Raw genomic sequence first — 16,577 nt, forward strand, 5'->3', positions numbered from 1 at the left:
TAACCTTTTACATAAGGGGAAGGGGGAAATAAAAAAAAAATTGTGCCGGTATCCTAACTGTAGAAAGCTGTGTGATGAGAAATTATTTTTTGAACAAATCGAGTTAATACCTTTTGTGATTGCTTTTTTTTACGACTTTGTTAAAAGAAATAAGAATGGGATACTTGAATGACGAGAAATGTGGGGGATCAAAAATTGCAAAGTCGAAAAAAAACGTTGCACAGGGGGGAAAGTAAATCATATGGTTGGGGAACTTATCATTTCTGATCAAAATAAAGAGCAATAGGTTTTTTACACCGCTTGGCATCTACATACGCGAGTTGCGCCTTAACTTATGACACGACTGAGAAATTGTCGTTATATCAAATCTTTCCGAAATAAGATGTGTCCCAATCGGGGGTGGGCACAGGGTGGCAATTTTACTGACCCCGTTTTAGACCACTCACTAAAGGCAAAGAAAAAAAAAAAAAAAAAAAATGGAATGAAGTAGAAAAGATCAACGCGTCGGTTCCGCTATGCGCATTTTTACAAACTGCGGTTTTGCAAAAAGGGGGGAATATACACCGCTCATCATGTGTATGCTTAGGTATTCATTTGTCTCCCTGATCAGTTTTCCCAATCCACGCCCCGTGTGTGCCTCACTACGTGGTTCCTAGTTATACTCAATTGTAAGAAAAAGAAAATACCCCATTAGTAATGTGTACACCAGCGCAAGTGTGCGCCTCTCATGTACAGTGATGGCTTATACGGCGAACCAAGTGCACGCCAGAAGGTTCTTTTCCTGTTCTACTGGATAGTTTTCTCATTTTTGCTGCATTTTAGGGGAAAATATTTTCCCCTCCTTTGCAATTTCGACATAGTATACATTTAACAAGCCATTTTTACATAGAAGTAGCGCACTTCCCCTTCAGTTACCTGCCCATTAGAAGATGTGCCTTGGGGAGTACCACCGCCGTCATCGAAGGGGAAGGTGTGGAGTGGGTGCCTTTTCCCTTTAACATAATTTTAAGTGCCCCCCGGTTCGGTGCCACGTTCAACGTCGCTTTGATTACCCTTATTTTTTAAATTTTATTCGAGTGTGAAAGGCAGCCTTGGTTTTGTTTTTCCTTTTTTGTATTTTTTTCGTTCCTCCCATTGTTGCCATTTGTCGTATTAATGCGTTTTTTTTTTTTTTAAATTCCCGAACAGATCGACCGCGCTGTTGGGATAACTATGGGGCCTCTCCCTTTTCTATGTCAACAACGAGTGGGGATCCTTCATAAAAAGGAGGATTCCCCCTTTGTTATGTTTTTCGTGGCCACCTCTTCTAACCCAGTGGGAGCGCCCTTGTGTGGGCTAACTACACAAAAACATACGTAAATGCGCAAAAGCGAAAATATACACATGCGCGTGATTGATACTGCTCCCCACATCCCCCCCTCCCCTTGGTCATGATGATACTACACAGAATCCGAAAGGCGCACTTCAGCATGGACGTTAATGTATCCAACTTGCTGAGGAAAAAGGCAATCCTGTTCGAAAATGTCAAAAGGGAGAATTGCAAAAAAGAATTAATTTTGGATTATTTCGACATAAAAGGAGTGAAGCTGAAAAAAAATGACATCCACATTATGACGAACATTTTGTGTAGACCGACTGGTAGGATAATGATTTTGACTGACAATATGAAGAAGCAGAATTTTAACTTCGATTTTGGGTCCCTCTCTAAGGGGAGAGAAGACTTACCATTGGATGAAAAAAGAGTGAGCCACGAATCTGGTGAAGATTCGGGTGACTCCCCGAACAGTAGCAACTCCAACACCGCTAACGAACTAGAGGATGCCACCACGTGTGATATCCAAGGGGGGGACAGCTCTAGTGTCCAGCTGAGAGGACATAACCAAGTGAACGCTGGCCGAGCGAATGGTGGAACGGAGGAAGAGGTAGAAGCGGAAGAAGTAGAAGAAGAAAAAGAAGAAGAAAAAAAAGAAGAAGAATATCGTTGTACCACTGTGTGGAATAAAAATTTAAAAAATTTATTCAAGGAATGCAAAATTCACCTATGTGATGATTTCGAAATAGAAAGATTTGTGGAAGAATGCGAACGGTTTTTGCGATTTACGGAAGATATCAAAAGAGTGGCAAGGTTTGAAAATTTGGACAAAATAATTACCATTATAAATATCCCCAGTTGTTATGGAAGAAAAGAATTGGCACAAATTATTTACGACTGTGCTAGGATTAATGTAAAATTAAAAAACATCATTTTCAGATTTAAAAAAAATGGCATACAATCTGACTGTGCCTATGTCCTATGTGATAGTGTAAATGATGGAAATATTTTAGTCAACAAAATGCAAGAATATCCCGTTGCTAAAAAATATCATTTACGAGAATTTTTTGGAACTTCTTTTTTGTATGCTTCCAGAAGTAACCTTTTTCTGAGCTCAGAAAAACTTGATTACGTGACCATTTTTTCAAAGTATAAAATATTTACCTGCGGATGGCATAAGGATATTTCCATAAAGGAGTTTGAAAGCTTTCTCATCACTCTTAAAATATTCCCCAAGAAGATTATAAAAATTGACCATCGCAGCAGGGGCGCCGCCAGGGCAGCCCCGCAGGAGCACTCCGCAGGCAACTGCGCACACCAGTCGGATGATCAGTTGGATGACCAGTCGGATGACCAGTTGGATCACCACTCGGAGGACCACACAGACTGCAAGTACCAACTGAGCCCCGTGGATCCCCATCACATTTTAATAAGCATCGACGAGGCGGACTCCGCCACGGCTGATGCGGACCGCACTAACGACCCGCACGACGCCAACACATCCTCGTTTATTTTATTTTTCGAAAACATGCGAATGACGAAAAAGGTTTTCACGAAATTGGAGAGACTGAAGAAGAAATGGAAAATATCGGCATCCAAAAACTTCTACGCATACCCGAAGACGGTACGAAAAAAAAAAGGCAGCATTTTTGCCGCCGATTCAAACGGGTTACGTTACAAAAAAATGGAAAATGAAAAAATGGAAAGTGAAAAAATGGAAAGTGAAAAATTACACAAGTGTGCATATGTTGTGTGCGGCCGCAAAGCGGCATATGCCAATACGCATGAGCGGGGGCGTGCACGAAATACACCCCCAAAAGCGGCGACAACAGCAACTACAGCGACAAATGCTTAAACAAATCATAACTTCTTTTTGCAGCCGGATATCCACTTCAACGATGACGAAGACTATGACGACGAAAACGAGTATGAGGACTCCGATTTGGATGAAGAAATAGAATATTAACCAAAAAAAAAAGAAATTTTTACACATGGTCAGCAGTCTCAAACGAACCACATCCACCCAATAATGCAGCAACTCCTTAAAATGAACACTTAACTTTTACATATTCTTTTTTTTTTTTTTTTTTGCTTTTTTTTTGTTAAACTGTTGCCGTGGCTGCTTCCCTACTTGGTGATTTTTCTAATCCTGTTTTGAAGCCCTGTGGCCAAATCGATTCTTACACTTTTCACAAAATCGATTTCGTACACCACGCTACGGGGAGGGAGTAAAAAAAGGGGGTTGTTATAGAAATGGTGAAACAGTGTAATAGGACTAAACCGAGTGCGTTCACGTTTGTGTGGACACGCTCTCTCACATGTCCGGGACGCGTCGTTTATTTCCCCCAACTTACTTCTTCTCCTTGTACGTAAAGAAGTCATCGTTAATGTTAAAATAGTAATTCATAATTCTGTTCACGTAATAGGCGAAGTTCACCCATTTCTTGTCCTTTAAGTATGACCACTGATATTCGAAAACTGCAAAAGGGGGAGAAATACGAATCGGTTGTGATTGCGCCCTTGTGCCTCGAGGAGGGCGACTCCTAATGGAAAGCCCAATAGGCGCACATGCCGCTACACATCACATATACGATGAGGCATATATTTTTACGCCCATTTTTTCGTGTTTACATTGGGTACTCTGCGTTGGGGAGTTGGAATTTAGAAATTCTTCATCCTCCAGGTTCCAAATTATTTCTCTGGGAGTTTAAAAAAAAAAAATGTACCACTCGTTTGCATGTTTGGCTAATTCGCCCCCATGTTAGACTTAGACGCAACCAAATGCTCAAATGAATACATGCCCTTATGTAGCGCAGTGTGATCCGCGTAACCGTATTGTACCTGGGTTTTCCCAAGACATTTTCCTCCTCCTCCTGCTTGGCGATCTCATCCTGCTTCAACATCAGGTAGGGAACTAACTGGTTGTTTATGTCGATGGTAAGTTCATTTCTCTCATCTTCCGCTTCATCTGGGTCGTCACTAAAGCGCTCCGTTTCCGTTTCTATGTTATCCCTGTCTGCACCTTTTAGTTGATCTCTCTCTTTGCTTAGATCCGTGGAAGGGGATGCGGTCGGTTGGTCCGGGTCACCCTTTTCTGCGGCGTGTTTGTCTGCACCATGTCCCGGGCCATTCGCCTGTTTGGTGACCACTTCGCTGCGAGGGGTATCGCTCCGATCGGTTTCGCCTCGGTTTGTTTTACCCCGGTTTGTTTCACCCCGGTTTGTTTCGCCTCCGTCTGTTTCGACTCCGTCTGTTTCGACTCCGTCTGTTTCACCTCCTCCTGTTTTACCCCTGTCTATTTCGCCCCGGTCGGCATCCTCACCCGCCGCGGGGGCGGTGCAAACCTGACCATCACGATTCGAATCACGCTTCGAATCATGCTTCGAATCGCCCTCCTCCGTTTTGTAAATATCGATGAGAGAAAGCAACTGGTTCTTAATATTGGAGTCGTTAATTTGCAAGGAGGTGTTCCTCTTCTTAATGTCATTCAAAATGTATTCCATATTGTCATATATCTGGGCCCTGTTGTCAATAAAATTTCTGCCCTCCGTTTCCAAAATTTTGGTCGACAAGGAAAATCTTTTGTTGTCATAGTCTATGTTTATTAAAACGCCTTTTAATTGGTCGCCTATTTTGAAAACCTCATTCAAGTCGTCAATTTTTTTTTTGGAAATTTCGGATATGTGTATCAGTCCAACTATATCGTCGCATTTTACCATGAGGCCGTATTTCGAAATGTGTATAATTTCCACATGCACAATATCATAAATATTCAATTTTTTTAGTTGCTCATTTTGTTCATATATTAAATTGGAAAAATTTAATTTGTTCATATCTGTACATATGACTTTAATTTTTTGGTTAACTAACGATTCCTGGATTTTTTCATTTTCTTCCATTTTGCTTTTGTACTTACTGGACAAAGCAGAAATGTGGATAAAAGCGTAAATATCGTTATACGAAACGCTTATTCCATTTTTTAAAACTGTCACAACTTTCACATCGAAGGGTACGTCTTGCGTTTTGTAATGTAAAATTTTATTAAGGTCATTAACCTTCTGTATATTTTTCAGAGTCAATAAAATTTTCTCTGGGTACATTTTATATATTTCAAAAATCAATTTGTCATTCACTTTAAATACATCTTTTATATTTTTAATATTGTAGGGCATTTGATCTTCGTGTAATTCCGCATAAAATGCGTAATTTATATCAACATATGCATACGTTTTTTCGATTTTAAAAATTTTCCCAAATATTAATTTCCCTACATATAATTTCTCCACCTTATTTAAGTCATCCTTACTGTCGTAGTTTACTATGCTGTACTTGTTAAATGACGCGTTAATTTCTTTTTCATATTGTTCATTGTCTATGTAATTATTAAACCCGTATGCGTTCGTGATTATGTTATTTGGTTTATAAATATCGTACATCCTTTTTTGGTAATTCTGCATTATATCCAAAAGTATATGTTTTTTCAGTTTTTTATTTACCTTTATGCCTTTCAGGATGGAACACTTCTCGTTTGAATTTTCCCCTCTTCCCTCCGTTGTCCCTTTCTCTTCGTTGTACCTGCTCTGAGTACCGTCAGCCACAGTTCTAACCCACATATCTACACCAGTTCGTTTATCTCCTCCGATGTGGTGATTCTCCACTAGGGGTCCTCTCCCCCCATGTTGGCTCAACTGAGCTGCGTGTTCAGTCTTAGTCAAACCTTTTTCACTCTCTATCTTGCTCTTAACTTTCTGCACCCTTTCCTCAAAATCGTAATCGAAATTTCCATACTTAAAAAAAAAGTACTCTTCGTAATGCTCATGGAAAAAGGTTAAAAAGTCGTAGTTGTTTTTCTGCGGTTCCAGTTTGTTTCGCTTTACGTGCATATTTCGCAGGTGCTTTTTATAAGCTTCGTACAGCTCGTCCACAAAATATTGGTCCCTTCTCATTAATTTTTCGTTATTCAAATTGTTGTGCAAAGTCATAATAACTTTGTTAACGTCCTTGAGGAAGTCTTCTTTTTTTATTTCCTCTCCCGTCTCGGCTTCTTTGTCCGCCTCGGTCGCTTTGTCCGTCTCAGCTGCTTTGTCCGGATCGCCCAATTCGAGGCGCTCCTCATTTTTGCTTTCCCCGCCTGGGGCCTGCGCACCATCCCGTTCGCTCTGCGTATCGTGGGCGTTCTCACCTCGCAGTGCGTCCTTTCCCCCTTCCGGAGGAACATCTGTGGTGCTTCTGTCTTCCCCTGCGCCGGAAGCCTTCTGAGCAAGGTGCCTATACTTGACCAAAAAATTTCTTATATGAGGGGGCAGTTTGTTCTTCTTTAAAAGCGCGTCAACCGTTTGCAGTAAGTTCTCCTTGTTGCTTTTAAGCGGCTCCAAATTTAACATTTTATTCATCTCTGCCAACAGTTTTTTTCCGTCCTCATAGTCCTTACTATCGTAGAAAACGCCGAACAAATCGAACGTACTGCTATTATTCAGGGGGGAATACCCACATATAAGCTTTTCGTACAACATGTCCTTTTCCTTTTTTGCTATTTCTAGGTAATCCTTTTTGTCTTCTTCCTCGTCGCCCACACCTGCCTTCATGCGCAGGTAAATATCTCTCAGGGAATCTTCAATACTATCATATGCGATATCCAAAATTTTATTTTTTTTCTTGTGATCACTTATTTTACTTATATGTTCAAAATTTGTTATGTCATTTTGTCTTAGCTTTTCTTCCATGTCCTTTTCAGCATCCTTCACTCCTTTCTTCTCCGCACTACTTTTACATGTCCCCCTCTCTTCATTCTTTTGCTTTAATTCCTTTTCCTTTTTTTTTTCTATTTCTCTTTCGACCGTTTCGGGGAAGTACGCATTCAGCAGTTGTTTGTATGAGTACTCCTACGGGGGAGGAGGGGGGAGGCGTACAGAGTAGCAAAGGTGGTATGTGTATTTGCATAGATGAATATGCTCCCAGGGGTACCAATCACTTTGGTGCGAATTGCATCAGTGAATAGGGAACTTCATGGGGGTACCTACTACGATGCATGTTTAAACATCGACAGGGCGAATTGGAGAAATGGATCAACAGCCGCATATGCATATGTACGTACACATATGTATGAATACCTCATCCACTAGACCCTTCAGGGAGGGCGCGATGTCCTTGTACATGTGCGGAATGCAGCTCTCGATGTCATCATCTTTGCTCTTACGCAGCCTGTAGTTGATTTTTTTCCTTTTTTTCCTGAACCGGTGTGTCTTCGTGTATATCTGACGAAGTGAAGCGCAAAGGGGGAAGCATTCCATCATTATCGGATCAGCGTTGTGGCACAATGGCTGCGTTGCAAAACGGCTTGGTTGCACAATGACTCTGTTGCACAATGGCTCCGTTGCACAACGGCTTGGTTGCACAATGGCTCCGTTGCACAATGGCTCCGTTGCACAATGACTCCGTTGCACAACGGCTTGGTTGCATATTTATCCTTTCGTTTCTTCCCCTTCAAGCGGCCTGCTGTGCAGCACGACCACTGCCCTCACTGCAGTCGTTCCTAGGAACAACTTGGCTGCTCTCCTTTTCTCAAGCTTAGCTGTGCTTACATAGTTGCAATCGGGAAGGTTGTGCTTGACAAAGGTAGATACGCTGCACACCAGGAATACCGGAAGCAAGAATACTCTCGTAAAAATCATTGTGGCATTTTTACGAGGACGGGTCGGCCAAAACCAAATGCGCAAACTGTTGCTTCTTCGCGCACTTTGCAGTTCTCCTAAAGTGCCATTTTAAGCGGTACGAAGGCCAGTAGGGTGATTTCCCTGGGAGTGGCACTTTAATGTGCGCGCGAGAGCTCAGCCGTGCATCCTGCACATAAACATATATACATATGCATACAATTGTGTATTTTTTTTTAGCGCAATTTTACGAACATTTGGAATTTTTCGCCAAAGCCTCTGCAAACTCGCAGGGGTATAAGTAACGTTACGCACTTTCAAATGAAGCGGGGGAGGGTGAAAGAAAAAAAAAAAAAAAAAAAAATAGTATGTCGAGCGGCTTTTCCTCCATCTTTTGCTGCTACTTCATAGTTTATTTTTCACTCCAGTTTTATGTGTAAAGGGGCATATGACAGATTAACACAACGTGAGAACAGAGGTGGAAATGTTTTTTTTTTTTTTTTTTTTTTGCAGTTTCATCTCCCTATACGAGGTCGTAGTGGGGGAAGAAAAGGGAAAGCATCTTAAATTCGCCATCAGCCAGGGTGAATAACGAGGGAGAAATCACACTGCTAGTGCGCAGGCATACGCTTGGGTATTTAAACACATCGATACGCTCACCTCAGGAGGCACATGCACTACGCGTGTGTTGGGCACCTTCGGTTGCTGAGACGCCCCTTGGATGGAGCGGCCAAATATGAAAGGAGTAAAATGATGAGGACAAACCCGAACATAGACACAGGCAGGAGGTACTTCCAACACACCCACAAGAACACAGCATCGAGTAGTACCAAAGAGAAAAGGCACTACAGAGGGAAAGACCTAAATTTATGCACACCGTTCAACCATACCGCCAATTTATGTCACGAACGAATGGATGGAAATTTTTACGCCTACGATATAAGCGCAACGGTTTTCAGGATGCTAAAATGTGTGCACAAATTGCAGCAAAGGGAGGGTCCCAATGTGAGTGGCCAAACAAGCAATGAAAACATGTTCACCAATTATCAAGTGGACAAACTATTTTACTGCTACGTTTCGATTTATAACAATATAAGTAAAAATTTATTTTTAAAATTAACGCTGGAGTTTTTAAAATCCCCTGCACTTTACAAAAAGATGACACAAAATGGCAGATTTTATCAGCAAGTGCTCTGCGAAATAGTAAAGTGTGCAGATGGCCCTGAAACAATGGACAAATCTTTTTTTTACGAATATGTAATCAAAATTTTATCTGTCATTCTGAAGAATAAAAACGCCTTAAACGACATATACGAAAGAATATTTTTCGAGGATATAATAAAAATGATAAGTGGGGAAAACAATATAAATTATTTTATAAAAAATTTTACGTTTTTAATTTCCTGCATTTCTTTGTATAAAAGGAGGCTAAAAAAAGAGGTCCATTTCAACAGGCCAAAAGATGACGTCCAAATGGAATACCTCGCACAGGACAATCAGATACTCCTCATGCAGAAGAAGAAACAACTTTTACAAAAGTGCCTACCAATTATCCTGGATATTTTTAACAAACTCCAGCAGTACAATCACCTTAACGATGTGGACATTTGCAACATTGTTGACTTCCTAAATGAGTTTAAACAATCTCATAAAATAAAATCAGCCATCTGTAAAGAGATACATAAATATTTCAAGCCATCAAGTGATATGAAGCATTTATGTTTGATTTTGTACCTCCTGACACAGTCGAAAAATGAGGAAACGCAGCTCACCCAGGTGGCCTACACACACGTGTACGATATTATATGTTGGAGGCGGAGTGAGTTGACCGATCCGAAAAATGTGAACCTTTTTCTGCTGGGCGTCACAAGATGGCGCCGCAACGCGGGCGTCCGGCAGCGCACGGGTACCCCCGTTGGGAGGGGTACTCCTGTTGGAGGGGATAATCTCGTTGGGAGCGACACTCGCAGTGGTGGTCATCCGGACGGGGATGCAGAAAGGCCACTGAAGAGGAGGAGCAGCAGCAGCAGCAGGAAGAAGAAGAAGAAGACCCACTCAGCAAAGTGTAGAGGTCTACTGCAAATTTCTTATGGAGCCAAATCGAAAAGCACAAACCTGCAGTTGTGCCAACTTGTGCGACACAATTTTATCAAAAAGCAGAAAATGAAGAAGGAAAAAAAAATGTACTTTTGGATTAAACACCGCTTCTTGCAGTTTGTAAAAAAGGGACAGTTAAACAGTAAATATGTTAAAACGTTTTACCAATATTTTTTGCCGTACCATATAAGTAAAAAGTGCACGAGAAAGAAGAATTATATATCCCCCCTAACGATTGTAAAAAATGTAGGAAAAGTGTGAGAAAAAAAAAACGCACAAATTATAGGCACAAAATGGGTGCTCACGCTGCGTGTGAGTTCTTAATCGTGGCCCATTTTTGATACACACGAAAAAAAAAATAATGACTGTAATTACTTAGGTTATAGTCATAAAGGCTACGCAACATGGCGGCGAATTTGTTTCCCCCCGTTGTGAGGAAAGAAAAATTAACGCAGCTGAAGTTCCCATACAGCCTCTGTGGACGCCGTGTAAAGCCCAACGGGAGCGCCTCTCAAGGGACCTCTTCACGAAATGCACACTTGGCAAAAAGACACACGTGCCGGTGTGGCAGCCGTGCCTCACTTTACGTTACGCATTTGCTGTGCACATACTTGCTAATAAACGCAATGTAATTTGCCGCATCGATTTGTTCGTGGGGGGAGTCAGACTCGAGGTGGGTTATATAATGACTTGGCTTCAGCTCAAAATGAGAATTCGCCCTATCATAGGCATAATTAAACGAAACGGTGAAGTGGACAGATATGGTCTGCTTATTCCTGTTGGTGTATTTCAGCTTGTAGTATTCATTCTTTTTCATTTCCTCACGTACCCGAAAATAAATATTGTAATATAGGATATAATTTTTTAATAAATAATCCTGTACGTACAGGTAATTATATTTGTAAATATCGTGAGAGTAATTAATTTTTTTTGTATACAGCAAATACAATTCGTTGTTAATGCTATACATATTTTCTAGCAAATCCAGCTGAACATTCATTTCGTATTTTGCGTACTTTTTTAAAAAAGGGGTAAATGTTTTGTTATTGTAATTTATATATTCAAAAATGGAAGTCAGTTGTCTGTTTATGTCATAAATATGTATATTGGACAATCGTAAAAAGAAAATCGGAGTTAATTCCCTGTTCCCGAAATAGTACGCAGTTAATGCTTTTTTTTTTTCCCTATTCATTATGTTAATCAGCTTAAAGGTGTTCATTTTTTTATTTTCACAAATGTAAAAGTCGTTGAATATGTTGTTTATGTTGCTCATTTCGAATATGTGGTCGATGTTTGCAAAGGTGACAGCTTCGCTTTCGCGGCGTTCCAAATTTGGATGATACCAGGGGGGTGGACTCTCCAAAACGTTGCTATAAAAATTGCCGTGATGTTGAATAGGCTCCATATTGAGTATGTCTCCATTTGTTATGTGACCCCCTGCAGTTTCACCATTTTGATGAAGGCTTCCCCAACGTTCCCCCCCATGAGTTCCGCCGTCCTTTCCCCTATTCATCAAGTGAACAAGATTTTCAAACGCGTTAAATAGGATGAAATACGAAGAGAAAATATATTCACCGAGCATGTTCCTTACATACATAAAACACATACCATCATTCCTTATGCTAACTTTTATGATGTTATCAATTTTGTTGCATGTGTTAAAATACTGTTTCATATGTTCAGGGAAAATTGTTCGCAAGTTATTGAATTCTTTAACTTCATTGCAGCATATGTTGTTGTCGTGGGGTTCCCACGCCCACTGTTCTTCGTCTGCCTTTGTTTTATGCAGGCCCTCCTCTATGGAATAACCCCCCATGGTGTGTATGGGGTGTGTATGACCATACACATGGCAGCTGCTTACGCGTGCGGAGTTCGTGGGGAAGGTAATCAGATTGTTTTCTACACTTGTACTGCGCGCGCTATTATCGCTACCACTATAGTGGAGGCCATAATTAACACCTCCTATGCTGTTGCCCACGCCGTGCTTACTTATGCATACGACGTACAGCAGGGGTAGGTGGTGCGATTTGTCCGCGAGAAACTCGGGTTCCTCACAAATTTTGTAACAACTCTGTGGAACTAAGAATTCAATGACACCGTCCTTTATCTTGAAATTCCCACTTTGCGTATTCGAAATGGTTTCCTTCACACAATTTGTCAATTTGGCATATATGTCGTTTATCTGGTTTGTGTAAGCCTCCTCGCAGGCACTGTTATAGGCCCCCTCTTGCGCACCCTTTTTTTCTGAGAGAGCTAATGCTGTTGCAGGGGGAAGCGGCGGAGGAGGAGCGGCACTCGCGCAGCCATTCCCCTTGAAAAATAAGTGATAATAAAAAAAGTACGAGACAAATAAGGGATACAAAAAGCACAAGTGAAAATTATCGTAAATGTTAAATAGCTGCGATAGGTAGACGTATTCATAACTTAAATTGTAGGCACTATTCTTTTTGTCTACCTCATTTGCGCTTTCGTTAATGTGCCTGTGGTACGGGACGATTAAATGAAAGTGGGCAGAAAAGCACAGCCCATTGCCGTTTAGAAGTATGTAGTTGAAGTGATTATTTCCGTCATCACCATTGTGTGGGATACCCGCGTCCCGCACTTTCACTTCTTGCGTTAAAAAATTTACGCTGATGTAATCGTCCACTTGGAGAAAACTTTCTCGCAAAGAGTGTTCCCTTTTTTTATTTAGCACAGCGCGACTTAGCATTTCTCTTAATTCGTGTTCACCATAAAAACGCCATTTTATGTGCACAATTTTTTCGAAGGATGAGGAAATTTTTAAATTTTTCGAGTATATTTCTTCTTCAATAAATTTGTGATTGATGTAAGGGTATATGCTAAACATGTTATATAAATGTATGAATATTTTTATTTTTTCCCTCAAGAAAGGTGGATACTTGTGCATATAAAATTGGAAACACTGTTGCACCTGCTCGTGAGAATTACCAAATTTCGTTATTATCCCATTCTGAACATCATTCCCCTTGTCTTTGCCATTTGCACTGTTCAGTTTCATTTTTTCCTTGTATAAATATTCATAAATGTCCCTATTTGCGTCAAAACAGTCTTCTTTTTCCTTTTCTGTTTCCCCATTTTGATGGAACAAGTTGGCGTTTATTTCCTCACATATGTAGCTTTTATTTTCATATATGCATACATTTTCATGTCCGTAAAATTTTATTACACTTGCATCATTAAATAAACACTCTGCCCTGTTATCATGATAAATGTTGAAAATTTTCACCTCACTTTTGTCGTAGTTATTATTTAAATTGTTGTGGATAATTTGTTTCAAGCAGTAAAAATGGTTGCTGCGTTTGTTTTCTCTTGCATCGTTTCCCCTGCTAAGGGGTGTACTAGCGCCATCCTCACCGCACACATTGTTCCGACTGTTGCCATCCTCATTTGGAGGCGGAAACTCCGCCGTGCATGGTGACACCCCATTTGGTATGCACTCTCCATTTTCACATTTTACACCTTGGGTATTTATTCGAGGGGTATGAACCACTTCATGGTTCACACTTTTCACATGTGCATAGCGAGTGCTCTTTTCGCTTTCATCATTTTTCCCCTGGAAATTATCAACATTTTTTTTTTTATTACGCAAACCTAAGAAATTTAACGCATTCCTCTTTGTGACATTGTTAAAAATATCATGCGAATTGTGAGAGAGCTGTGTTTCATTTAAATTTTTTTTTTCCGATTTATCAAAGTCTACAATGGAATTCGCGGACAAATTATTAAGCGGCGATTTTTCCGACCGTGCAGATAAATGAAGCGACGAATTTTCAGACAGGGCAGACAAATCAAGCGGCGAATTTTCGGGCTGTGAAGACAAATCGTTACTTTCGATAATTTGGAAAAATTGTTTTTTCTTCATTTTTTAATTTCCCTATTTAGACACATCTGCTGCATACGCAAGTGCGTTTTTGCTTTTTTGCGTTTTTTTCATTTTCCCCTGCCTCCGCACGTGTGTATTTCGGTGGGCGAAGCGGGAGAGGTTCGTGCTACACAGGTGTATGCACATGGGTGAACGTATGCATTATGCGGGCATGTGTGTATGCATGTTAGTACATATATATATATACATATATAACGCATTTGTGTGTGTTTTTTACTTGACAATTTTCAAATTTGTTAAATTTTCCCACGAATTTCTATTTGCACATTCGCGAACAAAACGAAAAACACTTTCCCCACGCGTTTTTTCAAAGAAAATGTGCAACAAACCGTTCGTTCATTAACGAAATTGCGAAAGAATTCCATGTTACGAATAATTGCGTGATAAACGTGAGATGACTTTCGCCATTTGGACAGAAAATAATTTTCAAGACAAAAGAGATGTACGTTTGTTTCTGTGCAAAATTTTCTTTTTAAAAAATTTCGCATTTGAAAAGTATTGCAAACGGTGAATATTTCATCAATCATTTGGAATTTTACCGTTCCGCGTTTTGACGCTCTCCCGTTTTGGTGTTTCCATGTGCCAAGCAGATTGCAGCTGCGCCCACTCCACGCGTTGATTATGTGTACCGAGCGTACAAACTGCTTGCGCAAAGGAGCACTTTTGTTTTTAATATATATTTGTGTCCTCCATGTGCCGTTGAGGAAACTACATGTGCGCATATTTATGCCAGTGTGTTCACTGCATACGTACCCGTGCACACGTGCACATTTTTATGTACATAAATCTTATGTAGGCGTAGTACATTCACAAAATAACGCAGGCGCGTGAAACAGCGGCATTTACGATGTACCATCATATTCCCGCTGCTTGACTTCCTTATTTTTAATCAAAATTAGGGTGACGAAGTGAAGCTACACGCTCGCGATTCATGACGTGTATGTTGCAGCGTATGTCGCAGTGTGCTTCTTCGCTTTTTGGCCGCATATTTTTGTGAAGAGAAAAAAAGGGAACGCAGGAAAATTAGCCTACTGAAGCTTAAAACTGTGTTCACAACGTGGTACACCACTGCCTTTTCCATCTGCACATCATTTTTCTGTGAATTTTTTTTTCTTTTCCTTTTTTCAGTAACTTTTTTGTGTACTATATCTGTTTGGTGCGCGTAAATTTTCGTCTGCCCAGTTTTTTATGTGTACACTTGTACCCATGTACATTTCACCACTATTCATTTTAAGTGCTATGTTGAACATGCCTGAAAATTGCACTTAACCATTCTGTGAAGCTTTAGTGCTGTTTTGAACTTTTCCCCTTTTTCTGTTTTTCCGTATTTCCTTTTTTCCGTATTTCCTTTTTTCCGTATTTCCGTTTTTCCCTATTTTTGTTTTCCCTCTTTTGCTACATCCTCGTGCTTCGCTATACATGCACATCACTGTGTTACTTCTGGCTTTCACGAGGAACGCAAAAACGAGAAGAAAAAAAAGTAAAATTTCAACCTACATTTGAAGCAAATACATACTCAGTGTTACCGTTTTTTTTTTTTTTTTTGAAGCATCTACCTTCAATGAGGGGGCTTAAAAAAATAAATAAATAAATAAATAAAACGTGAATTTTTTTTTTTCCCCGCCATTTATTTTAAAACCAAGAATTCTATGTATGCATGCAGTAAATTAAATGCTCATTTGTGAATGTTCTCATCTGCGGGGTTTTTCGCATCAGATGGACAATTGTTTCTTCGCGCACTTTATATTTGTATGCATCCTGAGTACGCGCTTGGCCATACATATATGCGCGCGCCATCGTGCATGTACGAAATAAAATAAGTTAATACCGGGATCAAACCGAAGGCATGCCCAATGGTACAACACGTGCATCCAAAATTATCATAAAGGGGATGCTTCATGATATATTCGTGTAGTATATATATTATGTGTTGACATGACATCCCCATATTTCATGTCGATTTTCTTTTTGTAGCATATTTATTCGATGCATATATTTCTATGATTTGTTTTACCATTTTGTACATTATTTTTAAGAGTACATCAATGCCCTAAGCAGATGCAACAAGGAGCAGAAAAATGAAAAGAGCAAAACTCCGCGTGTTCCTGGCGTACCTTAAAGCAGGAGTTACATAGGGAACACGAGTTATATTTTATTTTCCCAGTGCGCATTCGGTATATATGTTGTTACCATTTTAGTAGTGTAAGTTGGCGAGCGCGTTATTTGCATTATTCAGTTGCATTATTTAGCCAATTAGTTCGCGCATTGTTTATTCGAGCCATCCATCATTACCTATATATGAAATCCATTTGCTTAATATTTACTTGTACATTTTCATATACATTTATGAATATATTTGCATGAACGTATTTTTTTCAACTACCTTTTTTTTAAATCGAATCCACGCCTATACATATAAATCGCTCTTTAAAGAAACAACGACAACGTATTCCTATGTCATATGGTTTTTTTGTCATTTTAAGTTTCTTCACTGTAGTATACGTGGACTGAGAATTTATACTTTTTTTTTTTTTTTTTTTTTTTCTTTAGAAAACCTTTTTCTGCTTTTGCCCATAGTACTGTACAAATTTCAATGTTACAGTTAGAATTTTTT

The 16,577-nt window shown here is 39.9% G+C and overlaps 4 protein-coding genes across 4 annotated transcripts; 2 read left to right on the plus strand and 2 right to left on the minus strand.

Moving 5' to 3' along the window:
• Window positions 1-1,433: 1,433 nt before the first annotated feature.
• On the plus strand, window positions 1,434-3,278 carry PCYB_143620 (hypothetical protein; the record flags this gene model as incomplete). Its single annotated transcript, XM_004224833.1, has 2 exons — window positions 1,434-2,936; window positions 3,192-3,278. The coding sequence occupies 2 exons, from the start codon at window positions 1,434-1,436 to the stop codon at window positions 3,276-3,278; spliced, it is 1,590 nt and encodes a 529-aa protein (XP_004224881.1).
• PCYB_143630 (RNA binding protein) lies at window positions 3,107-8,299 on the minus strand. Its single transcript, XM_004224834.1, has 6 exons — window positions 7,894-8,299; window positions 7,423-7,566; window positions 4,154-7,194; window positions 3,944-4,011; window positions 3,667-3,790; window positions 3,107-3,527 (listed from the first exon to the last, which is right to left on the minus strand). Exons 1-6 carry the CDS (start codon window positions 7,981-7,983, stop codon window positions 3,440-3,442), a joined length of 3,555 nt encoding a protein of 1,184 aa, XP_004224882.1. The 5' UTR covers window positions 7,984-8,299; the 3' UTR covers window positions 3,107-3,439.
• Window positions 8,300-8,712: 413 nt separating this feature from the next.
• Window positions 8,713-10,314, plus strand: PCYB_143640 (hypothetical protein; the record flags this gene model as incomplete). The annotated part of the gene is made up of 1 exon (XM_004224835.1): window positions 8,713-10,314. A coding segment is annotated over one exon (1,602 nt), but the record flags the coding sequence as incomplete, so codon positions are not given.
• A 328-nt stretch (window positions 10,315-10,642) lies between these two features.
• Window positions 10,643-13,942, minus strand: PCYB_143650 (hypothetical protein; the record flags this gene model as incomplete). Its single annotated transcript, XM_004224836.1, has 2 exons — window positions 10,643-12,318; window positions 12,355-13,942. The coding sequence occupies 2 exons, from the start codon at window positions 13,940-13,942 to the stop codon at window positions 10,643-10,645; spliced, it is 3,264 nt and encodes a 1,087-aa protein (XP_004224884.1).
• Window positions 13,943-16,577: the final 2,635 nt, after the last annotated feature.

This window comes from Plasmodium cynomolgi, chromosome 14 (genome assembly GCF_000321355.1).
Source record: "Plasmodium cynomolgi strain B DNA, chromosome 14, whole genome shotgun sequence".
NCBI classification, from domain to species: domain Eukaryota; phylum Apicomplexa; class Aconoidasida; order Haemosporida; family Plasmodiidae; genus Plasmodium; species Plasmodium cynomolgi.

Excerpts from the sequence above, each read along its gene's own strand:
- PCYB_143630 (XM_004224834.1), bottom strand. The coding sequence starts at position 7,983 with ATGATTTTTACGAGAGTATTCTTGCTTCCGGTATTCCTGGTGTGCAGC. Across the intron at positions 7,195-7,422 it reads TGAAGGGTCTAGTGGATGAG|GAGTACTCATACAAACAACT; the intron begins GTATTCATACAT and ends CCTCCCCCGTAG. Across the intron at positions 3,528-3,666 it reads TTTACGTACAAGGAGAAGAA|CGTGGTGTACGAAATCGATT; the intron begins GTAAGTTGGGGG and ends CCCTCCCCGTAG.